This window comes from Vidua chalybeata, chromosome 3 (genome assembly GCF_026979565.1).
Source record: "Vidua chalybeata isolate OUT-0048 chromosome 3, bVidCha1 merged haplotype, whole genome shotgun sequence".
Taxonomy (NCBI): domain Eukaryota; kingdom Metazoa; phylum Chordata; class Aves; order Passeriformes; family Viduidae; genus Vidua; species Vidua chalybeata.
The window spans coordinates 53,215,229-53,240,665 of record NC_071532.1 but is presented as its reverse complement, the minus strand read 5'-3'; the positions used below and the strand labels follow the sequence as shown (position 1 = coordinate 53,240,665).

The following is a 25,437-nucleotide window of genomic DNA, read 5'->3' as shown; positions in this document are numbered from 1 at the left end:
ATCCACATCTCGTGACTCTGCCTGGAGAGTGGCAGGGAGTGGAGCTGTGCAGCAGTGGTGCATATTCCCTGTCTGAGGAGTTGCTGTTGATGGGGTCCCAACACTAACAGACCAGCTGCTGGGAGTCTTCTTTTAAATGCCAATATACTGGGCATTTAGGCATGAATGTTTCTGTTTGCATTATGCAATGTGTTCATTACGCACCACTTAGCTGTAAGCCAGTAGGCACAAAGAGCTGTGTAACTGGATTTCAGGCCTCAACAAGGGCACTTAATGAAAATCTGTTCTCCTTTAACTCCTGGGTTCTTGCACGATGTACCAGAGAAATAAAAACACAGCATAGCCATGCCAACCTGCTTGCTGTTAATGCCATCCTCAAAAGATCTTTGCTGACTGGCAGCAATTACAGTGTTATTAAACACTGAGAGAAACTTAGAAAAATGTTTTCTTTGCTGGCACACAGACTAAGGAATAGTATGGCTGATGATAATCTTTCTAGCTGTACAAGTTAAGGTGGAGTCATTAAAATATCAGGCCTTAGGGCAAGAAGCAGACGATCATGGAATCAGAATTGCTACCCACAAAAGATGAGATTTCTCAGATATTTAAAGCCAGTTTATTTTGATGCTGACCCTGCTCCTTGGATCATACCTAGAAATTGCATAAGTGGTTGAATGAACGTAAAGACATCAGGTGTTAGAGCAAAAACAGTGGCTGCTACGAGTGGTACAGCCGAGTGAGTCAGTGGCATCACCCAGAATGACAAATGAACTTTGCTATTATTACAGATCAGCTGTGTTTGAGCAGAGTCTTTCAATATTCTTAGCCTTACACTGCAAACAAGACTCACAGTGGAGTGGTGCAGTCAGCATTGTAATATAGAGTATTGCTGGACTAGCCGTGAGCGTTTGAAGTCTGCCTTAATTAATTAAGGGGCCTGGCTTCACTCTGCTTCTCATCTAGCCAGAGGATCATTGATCTGTCCCTGCAAGATGCACTAAAGTGAAAGGAATTGAACCAGGAATTAAAAGCTGAACTGCTTGACAGCTGGTGGCTATTTGGGAGAAAAATTTATTTTTTATATCAATGTTCAAACAAATTGCAGAATAACACTGTTAGTGCCTTCTAAATTATATTTTAGAAGCTGCTTTTTAATTAGAATGGGGTGGGTGTGGGTGGGTGTCAGGGAGGGAGAGAGTGAACAGGAATTTGCTTGGAGATGGATTGCTAACTGAAGAGCATAGGCCCTGGAAGGGCGTAAGGCATTTAAAGGATGCACCATGCAGAAGACTGCACAAGCAAAGCTTTTTATGTAGCTATCAGCAGGTTCCTTAATGGCTTTATAACTGTAAATGCTGTCTGTGCATTACTGTGTGTGGGAGTAATGAGCATTAGTTAAAAGAGGAAAATAAAAAAAAGTAAACCAAGTAGACATTAAGTGCTTTTTTTTTCCCTTTTTTGTTTCCTGACTTAAACGAAACACTTTGCTGCAAACCAATGATTCTGCCGTTTACTTTGCTAGGTTAATAAAAACAAGAAGTGGCGTGAGCTGGCAACCACCTTGAACGTTGGCACTTCGAGCAGCGCAGCCAGCTCCCTGAAAAAACAATACATTCAGTACCTGTTTGCCTTCGAGTGCAAGATTGAGCGAGGGGAGGAGCCCCCTCCAGAAGTCTTCAGCACTGGAGATACCAAGAAACAACCTAAGATTCAGCCGCCATCTCCTGGTAAGTCAAATAAACTGCAGCCTCTTACACAACTTTGCATTTTTTGAATGCAAGGCATACTAGGTTTTTGCACCCTGTGTATTTATAAACGTGTCTGGATAATGCTGGAACAACGAGGATAAACCCGTTGTTGGAATCTTCGTTCTCAGACTTGGAGCTGACTCCTGAGTCAAATCAGAGTTAACTCTGAAAGGCCACCACAGCTGTGTGTCTGGTTTGTCCTTCCTCAGTCCAACATATAAAGATGTGTGTGCCAGCACACCCTTAACATTCAGTGACATGGGCGTAATAAAAAGAACAGAGGTCTGCACGGATGTGCTTCTGCTGTAAGACAGGAGCATGCATTTGTCTAAAGGTCAGGCTCTGGTACCTGCACTTTCCTTGCTGTGACTGAAGCTGCTTTTCAACACAACTGTTGATCAGCAAGGCTTCAGTTGGAGCAGGATGGCAGATGCTGGACTGATCGGTGTGTCTCAGATGGTTGCTCTGATGCAGCTCGTGTTGGGTATGTGGCAGATGGAGAGCTGTGAGTACAGTGTGTCCTCACTGCCAGACATCCCTGTTTGGAGGCACGCTCTCTGTTCTTTTGTTGCTAATTCTATGTGTCAGGTAAGTCATTGGGATCACTGTTTTTATCTTCTCATGTGAAAAATTGGAACCAGGATTACTGTATTTTGGCTGTTCTTTCTTGCATTTACAGTGTGGTGTTTGAAACCACTGTATTATTTCTAAATTCATGTCACTTAAGATACTCAAGATTATAGTCGCAGTTGATACTCAAGGCAGGACTATTCTTAAGTAGAAATATTTTAAGTACATAGGAAGAGTCATAGTATTAGTCTAGCTGTTGACCTCTGGACTACCCATGGAAGAGTAAAAAAATCCTTTCATTATTTTGGATCATTTCTTTTGTTATTAGTTTTTCTGACCAACAAAATAATTTGACAAAATTTGCGAACTACTGCCACAGTTACTTATTAGGCAGACCACCGTCACTTATTGCCAAGAGAATATAATTTCTGGAATGTTTACAGGAGTTTCCTGCAGTAGAACAGTTTTAGGAAAATATTAATTCACTTAATTTCTATTACTATAGTTCATGGCTGAAAATGGGAAGTGGAGAGTCAGAGACACAGCAAGCCCTGCAGACAGTTTGCAATTGCATGACTTCAGTACCCTATCATGGACACTAGAAAATTGCAAAGACCTCTATAATCATGTAATAAAGTTCTGGCCTTTCCAAGATTATCTCTTACAATAATGCTTTCTCAGTACAGAAAAAGATAACAGTGATAAGGCTTAAATCTTTCTCAGCCTGTTTTATTCAGTATAAGGATTTGAGGGAGTGTTTAGTTAAAATCTTCCTAAGCACATCTCTGTGTAATAACTTAAATATTTCCTCCACCTTGTTAAAACCTAGGTTTATAAGGTACCCCAGTGGTGATTGTTTAATAGAGAGATTAGATTACTTTGCAATTCAAGTGTAGAAGGTAGAGAAAAACACTTGGTACTAGAAGTAAAGCCCATAGTCCAAATGTTTATCTGTCTCACATAAGCACAGAGTGTCCTGAGTGTGCACAGCTGCAAAAAATAATACATGCTGGAGGTACCCATCACCTCCTGAAAAGACTGGTAAGCAAAGCTGAAATGGTTAGACTTGTTAAGGACAGTGAAGAATAAATTAATCTGTCTCTAAAAATGAGAGAGTATTACGCTTTGTTCTCTCTTTCCTTACTTTCTCTCTCCAATACTGCTCTCAGTAGTTGATTTTGGGATAATCACCCTAAATCAGCTGAATTTTGAGATGAAGAATTGCTATTTAAATATGTAAACATAAAACAAAGGAATGGAAATGTCAGATGTACCACTTTACAGGATCCTTTTGCATCACAATGCTATGAATGAAAATGGCAAAGTCCAAGTTTAAATTTATCATAACATTCAAGTTAGTTGTCTTTGAGGAGAACTGAAACTATTTTTCTAAAATAAAAACACAGCAGGACATAGAGACTAGAAAAGGGGGAAGCAAGCAAGGATCTCAAGGTTTGTTTTGTTGGAGAGAAAAGAGCTCGTGTCACTGAATGGGACTGCACTTCTGTACGGAGAAAGGCTTTCCCAGTGTGTATCAGCTTTAGTACATGAAATCCCGCTGAGGTATAGATGCCTCAGAGAGTACAAGCCTGTGCTCTTTAGTAGTCAGCTTTTTTTCTTGTTTCTTTTCGTTCAGTATATACCAACATTAACATTTTAGAGGCACAAAAGAAGCAGAGTTGTAGACATACTTTAGATAATCTGTCACTCTTTGGCATTCAGAGGGAACAGGAGCCCAATACAACAAGAAACAGTAGCCTCCAAAGGTCCTTACTTTAACTATTGGCCTCTCTTGTGCAGTTAGCTCAGTGTAGGCAGAGCCACTTAGAAGCCAAATCCATTTGCAGAGAACTAGTTACAGTATTAGGGCTGAAGTTAATCTGATAGAAAAGAAGGGGAACTTGTCTCAGAGGGGAGGGTGCTGTATTTTGTCCAGTTCTAACAAGCTGATGCTGTGAAGAAAGTCTTGAGATCTTAGAAGTTGGATGATCTTCATAAAACTTTTAAAATTAAATATTTCAATTGCTCATAAGAATACATCAGGACTGGCAGCCTTTATGGTAGAGAGAAGGATTCAGTTCAAATGTCGTCGTAGTTTCCAGGTGGGTGGTTATGTGGTTATGCAAGGTGGGAGCAGGCTGAAGTGCAGCTTAGGGCAAATCCGTTCTTGTTGATATCTCACATCCAAGGGGTGGTTATGTGACTGCCTCACAGATGACCTTCAGAGTGCAGGCATAGAGGGAGTGCTAGGGAGCACAGTGCGCCAGCCATGGTGAGGAGATTCGCGTGGAGGAGCACGGTCAAGAAAAGGATGTGATGTGTAAGTCAAATTTATGGGACTGCGAGACGGTGGTCTGGGATCACGTGTTTGTCCATTTGCTTGTAGCACTATATTCAGGATTCTCCCATCACTTTTGTTTTTTACAACATCATTAATAAGGTAAATGGTACCTAAAGGAGTGAGTAATTTAGTGTTATGTACAGTGAAATTCACGGTAGTGTCAGCAATTATAAGAAGTTGAAAAAAAGAGTGAGAGTAGAGCAGCAAAGTGACAGACTGGTTGGCCTTGATCGGCAGAGATTTGCACAGTAGCCAAGGTGGGATTAGGTGCTCATTTCAATAGCTGTTACTTCAAATCACTGTCAGAGCCTCTTCTGCTGTTTCATAAAGCTCCTGGGGAGGGGTGGGGGCCTGAATGTTTCAGTGTGCCTTGCGCTGCTCCAAGGCTGTGCAAGTTGGTGACGTGTTTGTGGTAGGCTGAGGCCTTCATGTCAGCTTAAATCTGCCTGTGTCAGATAATACCATCAGCAGTGAAGGGCAGCAGCAAATGCCTAATGACAGACTAACTATTGGAGGATCCCTGATGGCCTTCTGTCCTGATCACTGGGTCTGTGCCAAGGGCCGTGTCACCTGCTGATGATTTCCGCTGCATAAAAACTCCCTTAGAGAGAGGGGCATTGTAGGTCTTCCTTCTTTCCAGGAGCACGTGCAAAGATAAAATGCTTTTCCTGTCATGTGCATTTGATAGTTTTGACCAAAATGCTCAGAAATAATGTGGGAAGTTCTAAACTGAGAAGAATTCTGGGCACCATTACTGTAAGCACTAATGGATGCTGGAGAAAAAATTCCAAAGGAGCATCAGCATGAAGGAGTTATCTTCCATTGCTGTATTCTCTCACTCTGAATAGTTGCAGTGTGCGGTCATGTGTGCACAGCTCTCAAAATAACAGGCTCAGAGTTTATCCTGTGTTGAATGAACAGCATGGCCAAAGTGGTCCAGCTGAGGATGCTTGTGAGTAACAGCAGCTGGTCCTGATGTCAACAGAGATTTCATTAAAGCAAACCTGGAAAAATCGTACGCTTGTGCTGGAAAGAGGGAGCGAGAAGGCACCAGGAGTGTGTTGCCTGCGTTTCCTTGGCAGCAGAGAAACGAGACTTGGGGAGGGGGGTGGCGGGGGGGACACGGCACGGCACCGCAGGACACAGCCATTCAGTGAGTGCGTCTGTAACCAAACCCATCCGTCTCTGCTGGCGGGTGGCTGACTGAAGTGCTATTATTAGCAGGCAGGTGATGTCATGGAGCGTGTCATGAGGCCAGCCAGGGAATCCCCACTGAAGATGGATGGGCCAGGGGTTGGGAGGGTGGCTGGGGGGACAGGCGGAGGTGGCCCTGTGCCTGCATCCATGCCTGCCCGGGGGGCCCTGCAGCAGCCAGCGGCCCCCAGTCCAGCCTAACTGGGGCACTGGGTTCGTGCTGTGTAAATTATCTTCCCAGCGTGGTGGCTGGCTGTTCACTCTGAAGTATGTGAATGTACTTAACCTTCAGTAACCTTTCCATTGTTTACTTTAGAGTATACATTTGTAGCTTCTGGCAAAAGGTAGGGATATCCTAGAGAGCATGTCAGGCCTCACATTAATGGAATTTCAAGAGGTTTCTTTCTTCTTTCCTTTTCTTTTCTTTTTTTTTTCTTTTTTTTTTCCAAAGGGGAAAAATTACTGGTAAGAGGAAGGTTTAATGTCTTTTTTTTAGCTGCATATTTCTTCTCTGGTAAATAAAGGGTCTTCCCTGAAAACAGTACTTACTGCCATGCAGGTTTTGCAAGGCAAAAGTCATTCTAGTACTATAATTCCTGCTGCAGAGAATAATGCATGCAGTCATGTGTTATTAACACATGTTCCCACAGCAAACTGTGGACGACCTCACCTTCTCACTGACCAGGATGTCAATTGTATTTAAGTTTTTATGTATTTAGTATTGTGATACCTGAAAGACAGTTATTGCTTAGATGTGGAGTGAGATGAGGAATTCAGTGGCTATGAACCCACAGTTTTTTCCCTGGACATCCCTAAGGTAGCTGCAGAATCATATAAGCAGAGATTACTTTTCCTAAAAGAACACTGTTGTTTGTCTTCCTTCTTAGAGCTTGGTTTAATACTGAAGCTTATGAAGCACTCTAAAAGATACTGTTTCTCTTTCACAATGTCCACAATCAAAATTGAACATCTATCATAATAAAATCCCTGCAAAAATAGATGTAAAAATTTCAGAGTGCAGCCCAGCAAATGTAAAATTTAAGGTGAAATAGGAAATACGGGCTCTTCTTGGTAGACAGAGTCCTAATCCAGAGATTGGAACACTTGCAGTTCCTATTCTCTAGAAGTGTCCCTAACCCAGTGGAGGTGAGGGGCAAAGTGTATTAACAAAGCAGTACCAGAAACTTCGCACTTCTCGTGACAGCATTTGCCTTCCATTTTTTCAGTTGTATATAATCAGTCATTTAGAAAGAGGCTTGAGGAAAAATAACCAGCCTTATAAGTGGCACCCTAAAGATAGAAATTGGACTTGTAGCTTCTCAGTTAGGTATCCTTTTTTTTTTTTTTTTAAACCATTCTTTTAGAAGATGATCTAAAACACATTGTTATTAATAATTTTGCACTCTGGCAGGTTGTAAATACAGAAAAATCTTTTTTTTTCCTTTAGGTTTGCTAGAGATATGAATTAAGCTCTTGCTCAAGTAGGATAGGGAAAAACTTAATTGCTTCTTAATAGCCCAGCATAAGAGAAATATGCAGGGTTAGGCGATATCTGAATTTACAGTAAGTATATGGGTACACTAAGATGTTTGCTTACATGTTTCTAATACAGCAGGATGGTATGTGACAATCTGTGGCATAACTCAGCTTTCAAGCTTTTTAGAAGAATCTAGAATTGTGTTTAAAGCTCAAGGGCAGAAGAATAATCCTGACCTGCTTGGAGGTCATATATAAAAAGAGCTCATTTTATTTGAATATAGTGGGTTTTTGTTTTATTATAGCACTAAAGCCTTCAGCTAACTGTAGACTAATGTAACTAACATTAGTTGTTGCAAATTTTCTTGTTCCTGTATTAATGCAATCAGAGAGGTTTTCCTAAACTTTTTTTTTTTGAAACTCATTACTATGTAAGCATAATTCAAAAATGCCTCAGAAAGCTGAGGACAAGAACAATGTGGTCCACACAATGTAGATTCTACATATGCACTTGCTACTGAGACTGATTTCCAGATAAGGGAACATGTGTTACAGATATATATGAAACGCATATAAAAAAGGTGTTCTCTAGTTAAAAACAAGCTCTACCTGTCAGGATGATGAGTGTTCTAGGTTTCTGAGTCAATTATAAACTACTCTCTTTCATATACAGAAGAAAAACCCATACTGCTTGTTCCAATTTTCCCTGTAACAGTAATTTATAAAGGTTTTTTTAATTGGTTGTTGAACGTAGGTAGGCGGGCACAATAAAACACTTACATGACAGTTCATAAAAAAGAAGGACCTCTCAAGCCAAATCCATGTCCTACTCAGTGTGTTAGATTTTTGAATTTTTTCTGTTGGTAATGTTTTCCCAGTTGCATCTAAAGACTTGAATCCTACAAGTTCTTCTGTAGAATTTCTGCTGCAAGACCTGTCAGATCCAAGACTTAGATGCTGTTACTAATCCTCACTTACCACCTTCTAAATCATAAAACTGCTATGTAGAGCTTTGGGCTCAGGGCATGTTTCTGTTCAGTAGTCACATGAAAGTAGTAGCTTTGGTGTCTGCTCTGAAAGACTGGTCTGGGTGTATTTTACATTAGCTCCACCATTACCAATAGGTGATGTATTAATTTAATGCCCTTATTGCTGCTCAGTCACATCAGAACAGTAAAATGCTCTTCTACATTTGTTATACCTAGAATATCAAGGTATTTACCTCCATTAAGGAGGACACTAATGCAGATAGTCTATTGCTTTCTGAGATCTCAACAAATAAGTTTTTGCAGATTAAACAGATTCTTTGCAGAATTGACCTGGTCTTGTTACATATACTTTACCATCACTGACCCCAACTAACATTTTGTTAAGGTGTCCATTTCTATTTTTACAATTCTTTTAGAAGTGTTATCTGTAGCCTCCTGTTCAAATTCTACTTTCAGTTATTGTTTTCTTCTGATCCCAGATTGCCTTTTGCATTTCTTAAATACCATGTTTTGCCATGCTGTCTCAAAGATGACACGGGATTGCAGTGTGCCGCTAATCATTTGCTATGTTTCACCATGGAAATGTCTGCCTTTTAGTGCTAAATAAAACCATGAATTTATATTAATATAACAGCTTAAATTTATGATAAAAAGCTTCTGGCTGAAATATTTCTTATAAATGCATGTGTTGTGATAGTGATTATATAAAGAAGCTATGCCAAAGAACAACCTTCATTTACTCTGTTGTAAACTACAGACAATTAACTTGACCTCTGATTTAAATGATCCTTCATCTGGATGATTTCTATCTATGTTGCTTCAGGCAGCAGATTAAATTCATGGTTCTAGGAAAGATGATGGCTATTACTACACAGCATATCCTGATCTCAGAGGATTTTGGGGAAGTTATAAAGTACTGAGATGGATTAAGGCATACACAGGCTTCTGGAGGAAAGAACCATTTTTTTCCTTGATGATTATTATTTCCACAGGAATTTGGCTGCTACTTTTTCATAATTACTTTTTTTTTTTAATTTTTCAGCTAATTCTGGTTCCTTGCAAGGCCCACAGACTCCACAGTCCACTGGTAGTAATTCCATGACAGAAGTGCCAGGCGATTTGAAGCCCCCAACACCAGCATCCACACCTCATGGACAGATGACACCTATGCAGGGTGGCAGGTATGAAAAGGGCTTTGCTTCATTTTTTATTGCTCTAGTTCTACAGCACTTTAATCCGGTCTTTCCTAGCTGCTTCAGCACTCGTAGGATTTTGCAGTAAACCAGTCAGAGCCTGAAAAGTGGCAGAAAATTATTTATTTTTGGAGGAGAGAGAGGGAAAGGGAGGAAGGAGTAGAGAGAGGTCCATTAGCGTTCTGAACAGCAGAGAAGAATCAGACAAGCACCAGTGCAGAGAGATGTATGTGAATATGTCAGTAATGGGGAGGAAGGTGGAAACCAGCAGTACCTACTTAGAACCACAACCTTCCTCTCCTCACTTACCCTGTACACCTCTGGTCAGCAGATCCAGTCATGCTCAAGAAGGAGAAACATGGTTTAAAGGTGTGACTTGAATTCAAATTGTGAAAAGCATATGCAATAACAGTAGCTGAGATAGCAGAGGCTTAAATTGGGTGGACCAAGAGATCCCTTTCAGTTCTGTGCTCTGTAAGTCTCACAGTCCAGTTTAATCTGAAGTGAAGCTGTCTCACCATTCATTAAGGAGCCTTAGTACACTGAAGTCCACAAAACAGTTTCTTATGACTTCAGCAGGAACATGACTGATCTCTGAACTGTGTGCAGAGCCACTCCAAACTAAATTTTTCTTCATCTGTAATGCTGCAGAAAGGATAGCAAGAATCTTCTTTAATCGTCTTAATTCAGATTGAGTTTTCTAGATAAAAAAGAGCAAAACAGCTTAGTGAAATTTCAGGAAGGTTTAGACTTCTATATGAGTAATAGGAATGCACAAATAATAGAATTAGATAAAAAACCCTGATCTCTAAGGTAAGTAGACAAAGAAGCTTGAGGATAAAGTGGGTAGATTCTTTTAAATGATTGTCCATTGTTAAAGTCTTTTGCATCTTCCTTGGATGCATCCTGCACTGATCACTGCCACAGCATGGTGAGCTAGTTGTATTGTAGTCTAGGCTGTTTTCACAGTTCTTATGAATACAGGATGATGTTAATGTTTCTTTTTTTCTTAATCTGCTAGAAACAGCGCAGTCAGTGTGCATGATCCCTTTTCTGATGTAAGTGACTCAGCGTTCCCAAAGCGAAACTCCATGACGCCAAATGCACCATACCAGCAGGGAATAAACATGCCAGATATGATGGGAAGGATGCCATATGAGCCGAATAAAGATCCTTTTGGTGGAATGAGAAAAGGTATTTTCTTTGTGGGAGCTTAACTGTTCTTCCCTGTGTCTTAGGTAATCAAGATGTTGTAGTCAGAATGAGCTTTTTCACTTTGATGATTTTGCCATTGGTATCCTTGTAGAGGTGCAGTGCAGTTGAGTTTCTGGTCTGGTCATATTTCCCCACTCAGAGTCATGCCCATTATTTTGGAATTAACAGAATCCTAAAAATGCTTGTAGGAATAAATTTTGGGAAATGTCATAAATCATAGGGTTAGTGTTTATATTTCTTGAGGTTGGTTAGCTACTCTGCAATTCAAGTGCTGGACTTCACTGTTAGAATGTGAAGTGGTGAAGCAACATGCATGGTTGTAGTAGGACTGGTGTGGGAATTCACTGTGTGAAACTGAGCAAGCCTCCTAATGCTCTCTGTCTCAGTTTATATATTTTTCAGAATAGTAAAGCTAATTTTTTTCTTACTTGGGCAGTCCCTGACAAAACGTGATAAACACACTCTGTTTATTTTTAAAAAGCAAAATTTAAAATTAATATCAAAATTGACTCTGGTCCTTTTGGGTACTTAACCTACAGCTGGTTTTGTGGATATTGTAAAAAGATTTTAAATCAATCTTGCATGCCTCAGATATAGGAAAGTAGGAGGAAAGAACACAGACAGGGTTCACAATGGCTGTAAAGAGAGGAGCAGGTGGAGGAGACGAAGCATAAACTAAAACAGAGCAAAAGGGAGATATAGCAAGAAGAGGCCCTGAAACTGAGGAAAGAGGGAGATGTGATGATGTGGGGAGATGCTTTAAAAGAGGTAGTTAATTTGATTTGATGTGATTTTTTTTTAAAGCCTTTCCTTTAAATGCTTTTGCCTGGACTGTGGACACTAACATATAATACAGCTGAAGGAAGGGCGAACTCTCTCTGCTTTAGATTCACTTTAGGTTTTATATCCATATGAGATTAAGTGGGTGTATTGTACTTTGTCTTACATTTCACTTCATCCTGTCAAAACAGAAATATCTCTGTTCAGTATCTACTATGAGGGACTGAAGGTTAGAGTCTCTTCTATTTGTTTGGTGATTTATATCTGATAATAGTGCCTTTTCTTGGACCCATAGAATATGCCCATCCTACTTGAGAAGCCACATTAGGATAGAGTATCCTTTCTAAAACAACATTATTGTATATGTGTGTATAAGGGTTTTATGGGGGGAAAGAAAAGCTTGATTCTGACAGCTTTGTAGTTCAAACTAGTAGATTTGCTTTCATCTATTTTGTAAGGCTTATGTTTGCGTTCATTTTTAGCATTGTTTTTGGTGAAAAGAACAAGAGTGAAGTTCATTTTCAGCTGTGAAGACCAGAGGGAAACAGCTGCCTGGTGCCTGATAGCTCAGTTCCATAGGAGGAGATTTTTTTTCCTCACTTGCAGCTCCGTAATACTATATCCATCATCTTGGTAGTGGTGGTGCTTCACGTGTTCCCATTAGACCCCAAAGAGCTTGTTATACACCTGCTAATTCTCCTTGGCAGTGTTAGGGATCTGAACATTCTCCTGAAATACTTCATTGAAAAGAAAGTGATCTTCAAACACCCAGATTAATAAATTTAATTTCACTGACTGTTGCAGTGCCTGGAAGCAATGAGCCTTTCATGACCCCTGGACAAATGCCTAACAGTGGAATACAAGATATGTATAACCAGAGTCCATCTGGAGCAATGTCCAACATGAGCATGAGCCAGCGACAGCAGTTCTCTTATGGAAGTGGCTATGACAGGAGGTGAGTCAATCTTCAGGAAAAAGCAAAGCCCATTAGTGAAAATGATCCTCTCTCTTCCCTTTTCATTTTCCCATTCCACCTTGCAGAGAACACAGCAGCCTACATTTCCTACAGCATCTTACTAAATCACTGGGAGTCAAACCACTGGTAATGACTGAGTCTAGCTGTTCACAGAAATTAATAAGGAGGAATTGTCACACCTTAGAAATCACTCAGGCTTGCAGCAGATCAGATCGTGGGTGTCTTTGATAGCTGCCTTCAGCTGGCAGCTGGGCTGGGCTGTGACAGCATAAAATAGCACTTGAGTTGGTCTCCTGGCCATGTTTTCACCTAAACAGTTGCTGGTTGGCTCTTAATGAAAAACAAAACGCACAGTCTAAATGTGTCTGATTTGTGGTCTGTGAGTGAATTGCCTTTGGAGAGTCTGGAGTCTGTTGTCAGAGCTGTAGCAGCATCAGTCTTGCAGTGTGTCCAACAGGATTCTCATAAGTTTGTCCTTCAGTGAAGTACATGAAATAAATTTGGTCCTCTTTTGTTTATCTGGGGAAAGGCTTTGGGAGAAAAATTGGTAAAATCAGTGATGTCTAAGCATTGGTAGAGCAAGCAGAATGTCCTGGGAATGTTTGGATTATATTAAGTATTCTGGCAGATTTTGCTGCTCTGGCCATATTCCTGCTTTTACTTTCATTAGGCTGTGTATTTAGCTTTTCTTTTTGTTTCCTGATGGTAGACAGAGTGGTACAGTGTGGATCTTTAAAGTGTAAGGACAAAGTAGTTTTCAGTCAGTAGTTTTAAGTAGTAGATGTGTCAAGTAAAACAAATACCATCATGCTGTTCAGTAGGTGGGGAGTTCAGTTGATGGGGAGTTGGTGAGAGTAAGGGCTCCAGTGGAAGGTGTTCAGTCAAGAGAATGTTTCCTTTAAAGTGCGTGATTTATTTTATTTGGTTGACAATTTTGGAGAATAAGTACTTCTTACAGAATAAGGTTTCCTTTGTAATTTTTTAGGTCAGATCACGGGCTGGGTCCAGAAGGCAGTATGGTACCACCTGGTCAAAGCACCATGGTACCTTCAAACAGTGACCCAAGCATGTACTCTCCTAATTGTTACCCTGGCCAGCAAAGGTGGACACTGATTTCTGTGTTTGTAATACCCACGGTAACCAGCCAAGGAGCGCTAGCAGCCCCTGTGAGAGCATGCAGGCAGAGCATGTGGCCTCTCGATGTGTTACTTCTGTTTTGCTTTCTTGTTTAGGCTTTTACCGTTAGTTCAGTTTCTTGCAGGAGAGCAGAGGCTTGTGTGAATCAGTTGGCTTTCTGGAGTAGTCAAATCAAAGATGTTAGAAAAGGAATATACATCCTACCTTGTGTATCTGCTGCTCAGCAGAGGACTAGAACATAGTTTACAGGCCCAAGTTCTCCAGAGCAGCATTAAATGATACCACTTCTGAAGCTTCCACAATTTCACCTGGCTTGTGGTTATCCTGTGGCTAACAAACTGAATATTTAGATAAAGTCTTCCCTTATGTATAACATATGTGTACCTTTGCTGAATTTTATCTTACTGCATATACTCTTGGACAGCTACAGACAACTCCCTTCATTTACATTGTTCTTTTAACTGGTATTGGATAATTTCTCTCCAATTATAGGAGATACTGAATTGCTATTTCTTTCTCTCTGGTCATCTCTTTAAAAAAAATTAGTTTTCTATGTTTGGAAAAATGAGGTCCCATTAGTTCTTTTAACATGTCAAGTTCCCCAGTTCTCTGTTTCTGTACCTCTCCCTGATACATTACTTCTATAATTATCCTCTAATTGTTGATGTGTTCTCACTGATAGTGTACAGAGAAAAATTACTCACATATTAGCCTGCAATACAGTGTTATTTATCAATGTTAATGCTTTCCAAGTACTTGATTTCAGCAACCTAAATTTCATTCATATGTGCTAAAAATATTGCACTGTAGTGCTCCTCAGAGGTCTTAAAGGCCACAGGTAAGTTTCCAAGTGCAACACAACCTTGTTTCTTACTATGTATGCTTCATTATGTGGCTTTAATTAAAAATTACATGAACATTACCAAAATTATGAGTAGTGGTTTTACTCACTTTAAATTGATATATTCTTGAATAATTCAGAAAATAGCTTGCTATTAGGCTGGCATTCTAAAACACAAGAATTTTTACCTGCAACCTTTGAGCTGTACACTAGATACTTCCCCACCAAGGATGGATTCCCCATGTCTGCCGCTGCCTTTCTTACCTCTTTGCTGACCATACCCTCTTCCCATTCCTGACTGCTCCCTCTAAATCTCTCTGTTGTATCTTCATTGCTCCTCCTTCTATCTACTTTACCTCCTTCCTTCCACAACCAGCTCCAGCAGAGCTTACTACCTCAGGCTCAGGACCATACCAGACTGTGCCTTCACCTTGTTTCCAGATGCCAGATGCCTTCAAGGTGCAAGATTTTCAAAGGAATTTACTTTTCCTGGTAGCTTGAAAACTCCAGCAGCTCTAAGTATTTATTTGAATGCTTTATTTTAGGCATGAACCATATGGGCAGCAGTATCCAGGACAAGGACCTCCCTCAGGACAGCCACCATATGGAGGACATCAACCTGGAATGTATCCACAGCAGCAGGTAGTAGAGGGAAAAATGGCTATGTTCCTAACATTTGTTTTAAAAAATTCACCCCAGGATTCTGTATACATTGAAAAAATTTGTTTATGTAGTGTATGTCTTTTGGCACAGAAGAGCACTGTAATTCTGGTCAAAGTCACAGCCTGTATGGATAAGCAACGTATGTGCAGCTGTAGGTAAATGTGTTCATTACACTGGAAGAATGTAAATTCTAACAGATGTTCTGTGGCTTTGGATGTGCATCAAGTGATTGTCCCAAGTTAATAACCAGCAGACTGGGAAAGTATAAAGTATAGTTAAGTGAAGTGACAAAGAAGTGAAGTAACAAGTGAAGGAACAAATAGAAAAGTGGTTTGGATGGCAGGTTCAAGGGCCTTAACTTAATGCTGTGCAGCCAAGTGAACCTAACAGAGAATTGGAACAATGTAAAATGAGCAACACTCTCAATTATTTTCAGTTCTGTGGTGGGTTATATGAGATACCTATCTTTAATATAGATCAGAGGGCATATTCCCACATGATATCTCTAGTAATAATATGGTACAAATACATAAGAGAGAATGTTATAGGTGTTAACAATAGTTTAAACATTTGTACATTGCAGTCTCCCCAGCTCCTACAACTCAAAAATACAAATTATATTAATTAATAAGGGTTTTTTTTGTTACATGCATGATTACTACCTTGTGAGCAAAATCCCACATTAGAAGTCAATAGCAAAACTCCACTGACTTCAACAGGATCAGTTTCATTCTGTGTGTTATTAATTCAGTTCTAGTCATACAATACCTGAAGTTGGCTTCCAGAATAAAAAGCACTTCCTTATTATAAAAAAACCTGAAATGTAAACTAGTTTTGAGCCAATTTCAGATAGTTATTTTCAGTTCAGGATAGTTTTACTAGGAAATTGGGGTCAGGGGTTGGGAGTGCTGTGGGGAGAAACCAAAAGAGATCTTCACTTGCACTGTACTAAAAACATACATAAATTTAAATTTCAGAATTTCTTGCTCATCTCTTTGGTTCATAACATCTCAGAAATCAAAAAAACTGTTTTGTTGTTTTTTATGATGAGCATATGCTAGCAGTCTAGGTGATTTAGTGGGGGAATTGCAAAGATACGTAACAGAACAGTTTGTGATATTCCATGCTAACATGTGCAGGGAATATATTAACTACATGTTCATTTAAGCAAGGAGACAGCTAGAATTGTAAAAATATATTTGGCCCTGTCCTTAGTGCTGTTTATATATTTTGTACAATGATTCTTGAATGCAAAATGCATTAATGCAGAAAAGCAGTGGAGAATGAAGGACAAGGATCCTGATCAACCTCAGCCTCTCTCTCCCATCCCAAGAGGATTCCACTTCTTCATTTAGCTAGAGATTCTGTTGCCAGTAGCTTATTTACAGTTACCTAAATCTTACTCTGTAGTGGTTCAGGAGGAATGTCAAAAATTACCCTTTCAAAGCTTTATCTACAACCCGAAGGCTAGAGAATGACCAGCAAAGGAGGTGATTGGAGCATGAACTCCTGGGGCTAATGAAACACTTGGGGACAGGTTTTCCAATTCCTGTATGAATGCTTACATCCCAAGAGCTATTACACAGCAGGTAACCTGTGTTGGTGGCTTTTTGTCCTCTGTGAGGTCTCACAATTCCACATCTCAGAGGAGAGAGAAAGACACATTGTGCAGTCTCAGTGTCCTGCTGGGCATGTCCACAGGAGGGAGGAGCTCAGGTGCATCACTGTCCTCTGCACTGGGGACTATTGGGCACGTTGACACTGCACGTACCAGGGTGCTGGAGTGCTTTTAAAAAGGCACATCCCAAGTGTCTGCTGTGAGCACTGAGTCACTGTGGCAAAACAAACATAACCTTCTTAGGTGTGGCTGCTGCCAAGTCATTTCTTAATGTATAAATTTGCCCCAAGGGTGGAATTTAGTACAGCAAGTAGTTAATGTAAGGCTGGAAATAGATATTTCTCAGATAGCGAGAAAGCTCTATTGCAAGTTTTAAAAAAAACTTACATACAATACAGTAGTTGTGGTTTTATGTGCACCAAAGTTGGAAGATGACTTTATGAATCCCAGAGCTGTTTTAACTTTCCCATCTTGAATACAGAGAGAATTTTCTCTGATCTTAACTCTAGTACATTAGTATACATTGTGCAATGCTACTGAGCTACTGAGTTTCCAGGGGAGCTGTAACTTTGAATTTGCCGTAGATCATATATTCAAAAATCACCCATTTAATTCACATTTTTTGCTTCAGAGCTCTCAATGTGGTTTGAACTGTGGAACAAACTCCCACAGGAACTAAGGACCGCTACAAACCTTACCACCTTCCCCTCAAAGAGCAACATGTCTTTTTTTTGTTCTGCCATCTTAAACATAAATACATTCAAGCTTGTATGGTTTAAAAACCACTCAGCTCTCCCCGAGGTAAAACAGCTTACCTCACACAACATTCCCCATTTGAGAGGGTGAGAAACAAAGAGGGAATAAACCGTAGGTGGCAGCTGTTAGTTACATTGCTTAATTCATTACAGAACAGCAGGGTAAGAACCTGCATAAACTAGAACAGAACGTTTGGATGTGACCATTTGCTGCAATAATCTCACAATAAATTAAATGTGATTAGGATGATTTAGGAAGAGAACGGTTGCCTAAAGAGGACAGTATTCCTGGGAATTCACAGAGTATCAAATGTAGCAGATTGTTTTCTCCTATTAATAAATTTATTGTCTGTAGCTGATGTCATATTGTAAGATTTACTGTTTCTGACATGCATGCTTGCAGCATATCTTGTTACTTAAAGAGTTTATTCAGTGCTCGTCTCTTGAAAAGATTCACTGGGTGGTTTTGAATTTTTTTTTATATTTTTCTTCTTAATAGACTAAGCATAAAAAAGAAGTGAAAATATTTTAGTTGGTGAGGACTGTTGCCTTTTTATACATGTCTGAAATGACCAGTGGAATTTAATCTGACAGATGGAGAAGGAAAGGGAAAAAATAGAGCAAGCATAAGAAAATTTAGCCCAAGGATAAGCTTCCTTTTAGTATTCAGTTATAAGCACAGCAAAACAGAGGCTTAAAAAGAAAGCACTGGATCAAGCCTAACAGCACTGTATGCCCGCCTCTGGAGTCGGCATGATCCCTCCAGAGCTAAACGCCTTCAGCTTTTTGAATGAGCTTTCATCCAGTGTATTTGTATTGTGTGTAGAGTGAAAGTGACACATCTTTCCAAAAATTTTCTTTCAGAACTACAAGAGACACATGGATGGCATGTATGGGCCTCCAGCCAAACGCCACGAAGGGGATATGTATAACATGCAGTATGGCAACCAGCAGCAGGAAATGTATAACCAGTACGGCAACGCTTACACAGGGCCTGACAGGAGGCCCATGCAGGGACAGTACCCGTATCCATATAACAGGGAGAGGATGCAGGGCCCAGGACAAATGCAGCAGCATGGAATACCTCCCCAGATGATTGGTGGCCCCATGCAGTCGTCATCCTCCAGTGAAGGTCCTCAGCAGAACATGTGGCCAACACGAAATGATATGCCTTACCCTTACCAGAACAGGCAAGGTCCAGGAGGCCCTGCACAGGCCCCCCCATATCCAGGGATGAATCGCACTGATGATATGATGGTACCTGACCAGAGGATAAACCACGAGAGTCAGTGGCCTTCTCATGTCAACCAACGGCAGCCTTCTTATATGTCATCCTCAGCCTCCATGCAGCCTATCACTAGACCTCCTCAGTCATCCTACCAGACACCACCCTCTATGCCAAACCACATCTCCAGAGCTCCAAGTCCAGCGTCCTTCCAGCGCTCTTTGGAAAACCGTATGTCTCCAAGCAAGTCTCCTTTCTTACCCTCCATGAAGATGCAAAAGGTTATACCCACAGTTCCAGTGTCACAGGTCACAGGACCACCACCCCAACCACCACCAATTAGGCGAGAGATTACCTTCCCCCCAGGCTCTGTAGAAGCATCCCAACCAGTCTTAAAACCAAGACGAAAGATTACCTCAAAAGATATTGGTAAGCATCAAAACAAAACCTAACATAAATGGTGAGGAAAGGGACTTTGATTCTGGTTTTGGGTTTTTTTTTCAGATTTTTAAGATACTCTTGACAAATAGTGAACTTTGGTAACTGCAATGTGATTGTTTTCAATAAAAATGTAATAACATGTGCATCAGTGAGGATGATAGGTAAAACTCATCCCAGACAATCTGACATGAAATGAAAGCAGTATTTTAAATGGAGACTTGAGGTCTTCACAAATGCATTAAAAATGAAGCTTGCCTCAGATTTCAAAATTAGATGTGTTGAAAGGTCCTTTAGAGTGTCTGTTAAATCACCAGTACAGCATTTAGCTTAGCAAAGCTTTCTATGTTTTTGTTCCATGGAAGCTCATGCTGTTCTGCTGTGTAGTTGCAATCTCTGCTTTCCTTGCATGGTCCATTAAATCATTCCATAATATTTGTCTGTGTGTTTCTCCCCCAGTTCTTAAAAAGATCCCCAGGTATTTTCTTATCTTAAATTTTGGTTACATTTCATCCATTCAAGTTCTCATACTTCAGATTTCCACATTCCTGACAGAGTGTTCTACCTTTGTTTACTGATGAATTGGGTTAGTCAAGTTCTTTAAGTTTGTGCAATTATTTCAGGTTCAGCAGTGTCAGGAAGAATGGCCCTACCAGGATATTCTCCAGCACTAAGGCTTAGCAGCAGTTAGAGAAAACTGAACAGAACTAAGCAGTTAATCAGTAACCATTTAATTTAAATTTGCATCCTCAGAATATCATCCTTTACCCTTTCAGAACTCATTAACAGTCTCCAAGGATGCACTAATACTGTTTTACTTCTCTCTCTTTCTTTCTCCAGTAACTCCTGAGGCCTGGAGAGTGATGATGTCTCTTAAATCTGGTCTTTTGGCTGAAAGTACCTGGGCGCTAGACACTATTAATATTCTTCTGTATGATGACAGCACTGTTGCTACTTTCAACCTCTCTCAGGTAGGTGGGAAAGCATTATACTTCTCAACTTTCCAGGAAAAGAAAAGTGTAATAAGACACCTACAAAAATGCTGCTGGCTTTTCCAATTTATTCTAATTAACATAAGTTTTAATACTGAAAAACTTGCACTTGTTTATGATTGATAACGGTGAGTAACAAGAGACAGATATAGGTCAAATAGAAGAAATAAAGAAGTCTGAAAAAAGGATATTTCTTGTAGAAAGGAGAATGTAGGAATATAAGAATTTTAGCACTGCCAAAAGACTAATGTGTAAACTCACACACATGGTAGTGTAATCCCTCAAAAAAGCAGTATGTTAGTATCTTTCTTAATCTGTGTTTCTTTAAAGACTTTGCAAGACTATATCAAACTGGTTTTTGGTGACAGCTTGTCCTGTTCTGTACTTCCCTGTGAGACTATGGGATTTTATCTAATTGCTTATTTTCTGTTCAGTTTCTTCTTCCAGTGAATTAAGTTTTAACAGGAATACCAAATTGACAATTTAAAGGCTAAAATCCACTGTCTATCCATAGTATGCAAGCAACACAGGATTAAACAGTGTGTGCTTTTGCCTCACTGCCTCCCAGCATTTTTCAGCTCTGCTCTAATCATTTGCCTGTTAGGTGGTAGTAATAGATGGCATGCTGATAATTCACATCATCTAAAATTTGTACAAATTAAATATTCAGTTTCTTTCCTCCATTCACTCCTTGGATACTAATAGTGTAACTCATCATTTTTTAAATATAATTACTTTTTTTTTTAATGTAGCCACAAATGGTACATTACATCCCACCTGACTTTAGAACTAGGGATATCTATAGCATGATTTATCTCACCCAGAAAAAGAGATCTAAAATAGGTCAGATGAATCATACCCTAGAAATGGCCTGTAAAAGACCATTGATTATAAAAGGGATCAAGACAATTTGGTTAGGTGTGTGAATAGTGTGGATGTTTGAAGTTAAAGGAGGTGAATCTCCTCTGAATTTTGACAGAAACTGTGTTAATACACCCTATGCAAATGGCACAGAATACTAAATATGTTGTAAATACTCTTTTGTTATATTTGCTTTGGACTCTGTTTCCAATGGCAGCCAGGACCATATGATGCCTGGTAACTCCTGTGGTTCTGATAAGCATCAGTTTGTTCTTAGTTCTTTGAGAAGCTGGCAACCATAAGAGAATATAGAATGGACAAAAGGCTACATTTTACTGAAAATCCATTATCCCACAATTAAAAAAAAAAAAACACATTAAAAGTCAGACAATTGGGCTGAATGCATCATAAAAACAAAGAATTTTTAATAATAAAGCCACTAAGCGTAAATTAATACCAAGCCCAACTACTGCCTTTTCATAAGGAAGTCATTACAAGTTGATTAAGAAGATTAAACCTAAATTAAAACTGTTTCTGAAGGGTGATTTACAGCACCAGGCTCCAATAACAGTTTTAAACTACAGCCAGACAAAAAATGGATCTATTCCAATAGAGATGACATATTTATCTAGGATATCAGTACCTAGACCCTGAACTGCAGGTTCCTATATGACAGTTGGTTTTAGAGACAAAGGAGGAAAGGAAGAATTGCAAACTTTAGATATCTAAGAAAAATACAAATCAGAAAAAATAGCCGAGTTAGGAACTTCAGTACTCTGTACAAAAAATGAAGAGTAATAGGCGTTTCCAAGGGGACAGAGCAGCTAAGCCAGATAAGTCTGCTATGGCTTAAAGGAGACATTAATAAAGTTCTGTACCTCTCATAGCTGTTACAGCTGAAGCAAACAGAGCTGTGATAATTTGACATTATATACTGTTTGGACAGACTCTAGAAGAATTTCTTTTGATTAACTTCTGCCATGCAGGACCTAGCCACAAGTCCACAGCGGGATGAGAGAAATAGTCACACATTAATGAATCAGTGTTCCTAATAAAATTTCATGTAGACAAAAATATTTATGTGATTTTTATATTCTTTCTTTCTTCTTCCCTCAGTTGTCTGGATTTCTTGAGCTTTTAGTAGAATATTTTAGAAAATGCCTGATTGACATTTTTGGAATCCTTATGGAATATGAAGTGGGAGATCCAGGCCACAAAGCACTTGATCACAAAGCAGCCAAGAAAGATGATAGTCAGTCCTTGGCAGAGGATAATGGAAAAGATGAGAATGACGAATGTATTGACTATTTTGATGAAGATGAGGAGGAGGGGGAGGATGAAAAGGTAGAAGGAGAAGAAAAGAGCATTATTTTTTCTACTCCTGGTGCCATTGCTGATCCAAGTGAGAGGCCAAAACAAGCGAGTAAATTTGACAAGCTGCCAATAAAGATTGTAAAGAAAAATAATCTATTTGTTGTTGACCGATCTGACAAACTTGGACGCGTTCAGGAATTTGATAGTGGACTTCTCCACTGGCAGCTTGGTGGTGGTGACACAACTGAGCATATCCAGACTCACTTTGAAAGCAAGATGGAGATTCCACCACGCAGGAAAGCCCCTCCTCCCTTGAACTCTCCAAGCAAAAAGAAGGACCTCGAGGGGAAAGGTGAATCTGAGGAGCAACAAGAAAAGAGTATAACAGCAACCATTGATGATGTCCTCTCAGCTCGGCCAGGAGCGCTACCTGAAGACTCAAACTCTGGTTCCCAAACAGAGAGCAGTAAATTTCCCTTCGGGATCCATCAAGCCAAAAGCCACCGGAATATTAAATTGCTAGAGGATGAGCCAAGGAGCCGGGATGAGACTCCTCTATGCACCATAACTCACTGGCAAGACTCCTTGGCCAAACGATGCATCTGTGTGTCAAATATTGTCCGTAGCTTGTCTTTTGTGCCTGGCAATGACACCGAAATGTCCAAACATCCAGGCTTGGTGCTGATCCTGGGAAAGTTGATCCTTCTTCACCACGAGCATCCAGAAAGAAAGCGAGCGCCGCAGACTTATGAGAAAGAGGAAGAGGAGGACAAAGGGGTGGCCTGCAGCAAGGATGAGTGGTGGTGGGACTGCCTCGAGGTCTTGAGGGATAATACATTGGTCACATTAGCCAACATTTCTGGGCAGCTAGACTTGTCTGCTTACACAGAAAGCATCTGTTTGCCAATTTTGGATGGCTTGCTGCACTGGATGGTGTGCCCGTCTGCAGAGGCACAGGATCCTTTTCCAACCGTGGGGCCCAACTCAGTTCTTTCGCCTCAGAGACTTGTGCTGGAGACCCTGTGTAAGCTCAGTATCCAGGACAATAATGTGGACCTTATCTTGGCCACCCCCCCATTCAGCCGTCAGGAGAAACTCTACGCTACTTTAGTTAGGTACGTTGGGGACCGCAAAAACCCGGTCTGCCGAGAAATGTCCATGGCGCTCCTATCGAACCTTGCCCAGGGGGACACATTAGCAGCAAGGGCAATAGCTGTGCAGAAGGGAAGCATTGGAAACTTGATAAGCTTCCTGGAGGATGGGGTCACTATGGCCCAGTACCAGCAGAGCCAGCATAACCTCATGCACATGCAGCCTCCGCCTCTGGAGCCGCCTAGCGTAGACATGATGTGCAGGGCAGCCAAGGCCTTGCTGGCCATGGCAAGAGTGGACGAGAACCGCTCCGAGTTCCTTTTGCACGAGGGTCGTTTGCTGGATATCTCAATATCTGCTGTCCTGAACTCTCTGGTTGCATCTGTCATCTGTGATGTACTTTTTCAGATTGGGCAGTTATGACATAAGTGAGAAGCCAAGCATGTGTGAGTGGAGATTAGAGGGTCACATATAACTGGCTGTTTTCTGTTCTTGTTTATCCAATGTAGGAAGAAGGAAAAAAAAAGAATCTTTGCTCCTCTGCCCCATTCACTATTTACCAATTGGGAATTAAAGAAATTATTAATTTGAACAGTTATGAAATTAATATTTGCTGTCTATGTGTATAAGTACATCTTTTTATTTTATTTTTTTTAACCAAAGTTGCTGTCTAGTACATTCAAAGGTCACACTTTTTTTTTCCATAGATTATCCTTTTCAATGTTCTTTTCCATGTTTGTATTGCATTATTTTTTGGGAAGCGAACTAGTGACTTTTTAAAAAAAAAATGTTATGGCAAACCATTGTATGATGGGAAAAAATCTCACCACTTTGAAACAAAAAGGTGAAAAATAACCAACATACCAAGTTCCTGTGTGTTTTATTTTTTCAGATAAGGAAAAAATTAAAAAAAACTTGTATACCATCACCCAAAGCTCTGTGCAATAGAAGATTCTAGTGATGTAGGTATAGGGGATCAAGGAGGGTGTCAGTCAGTAGTCAAAATCCAAAACAATACTGATTTCTCCTCAGGAGAAATGGTTATATTAGGCTAGGAGCAAAACAAAACAAAATAAGTCAAGTTAAAAGATTTTTAAACAAAACCTGAAGTTAAACATCAATTGCTTCCTCACCAGAACTGTCTTGTCTACATCTTTTTTTTTTTTTTTTGACCTTCCACAATGACAGTTCTTCACAATTCCTTTAATCATTTTTTAAAATATTTTTTTATTGCCTAAGGGCCGTGATGTATATAGAAGTTGTACATGAAACATACCCTCATTTTTTTTTTTAGTACAAAGTTTTTAGTTTCTTTTTCATGATGTGGTATCTACAAAGTGATAGTAGAATTATTTTTTTTCTTTCATTTGGGCCATATCTCCAAAAAATAATAAAAAAAAAAAAAGAAAAAAGAAAAAACCCAACACAGAAAACCAACAACTGAGGGTAATGTACAAGTTTCTGTATGTATAAAGTCATGCTCTATTTCGGGAGAGCAGCCGATCACAATTTGCTTTATAAATCAAGGTGTGGAAATGGTTACGTATGGATTGATTTAAGAAAATGGTTACCAGTCTACAGACAAAAAATATATACAGGAAAAAAAAAAGGAAGAAACACAACTTCAAAGATTTTTCAGTGACAAGAATCTGCATTTGTATTTCAAGATAATGTAGTTAAAAAGAAAAAACTTGATGTAAATTCCTCCTTTTCCTCTGGCTTAATGAATTTCATTTATTCAGTATAAAATCTTTATATGTTCCACATGTTAAGAATAAATGTACATTAAATCTTGTTAAGCACTGTGATGGGTGTTCTTGAATAGTGTTCTAGTTACAGTGTGAGATACCGGAAAGCAAACTAATTACAAGAAAGAGCAATAATGATTATTCTCTTTCCCCTACTTTATTATTATGACCTTCAAAAATATTACACTACTGTATTGCAGCAACTTGCTCTTCTTTTAGAAAAGCCTTCTCACATCTCAGAGAAGCGTTTTTAATTATTATATATAAAACC

General features: G+C 39.7%; 1 protein-coding gene across 3 annotated transcripts in view; it reads left to right on the top strand.

The window, feature by feature from the left end:
• ARID1B (AT-rich interaction domain 1B) overlaps window positions 1-25,217 on the top strand; it is a 326,328-nt gene extending 301,111 nt beyond the window's left edge. For all 3 annotated transcript variants that reach the window (XM_053937249.1, XM_053937248.1, XM_053937250.1), the window contains 8 exons: window positions 1,523-1,727; window positions 9,361-9,499; window positions 10,533-10,705; window positions 12,311-12,461; window positions 15,006-15,102; window positions 18,361-19,150; window positions 20,000-20,130; window positions 22,129-25,217. In XM_053937249.1, coding sequence (XP_053793224.1) covers window positions 1,523-1,727; window positions 9,361-9,499; window positions 10,533-10,705; window positions 12,311-12,461; window positions 15,006-15,102; window positions 18,361-19,150; window positions 20,000-20,130; window positions 22,129-23,841 — 3,399 coding nt within the window. In that variant the 3' untranslated portion in view covers window positions 23,842-25,217. The remainder of the gene's footprint in view (window positions 1-1,522; window positions 1,728-9,360; window positions 9,500-10,532; window positions 10,706-12,310; window positions 12,462-15,005; window positions 15,103-18,360; window positions 19,151-19,999; window positions 20,131-22,128) is intronic.
• Window positions 25,218-25,437: the final 220 nt, after the last annotated feature.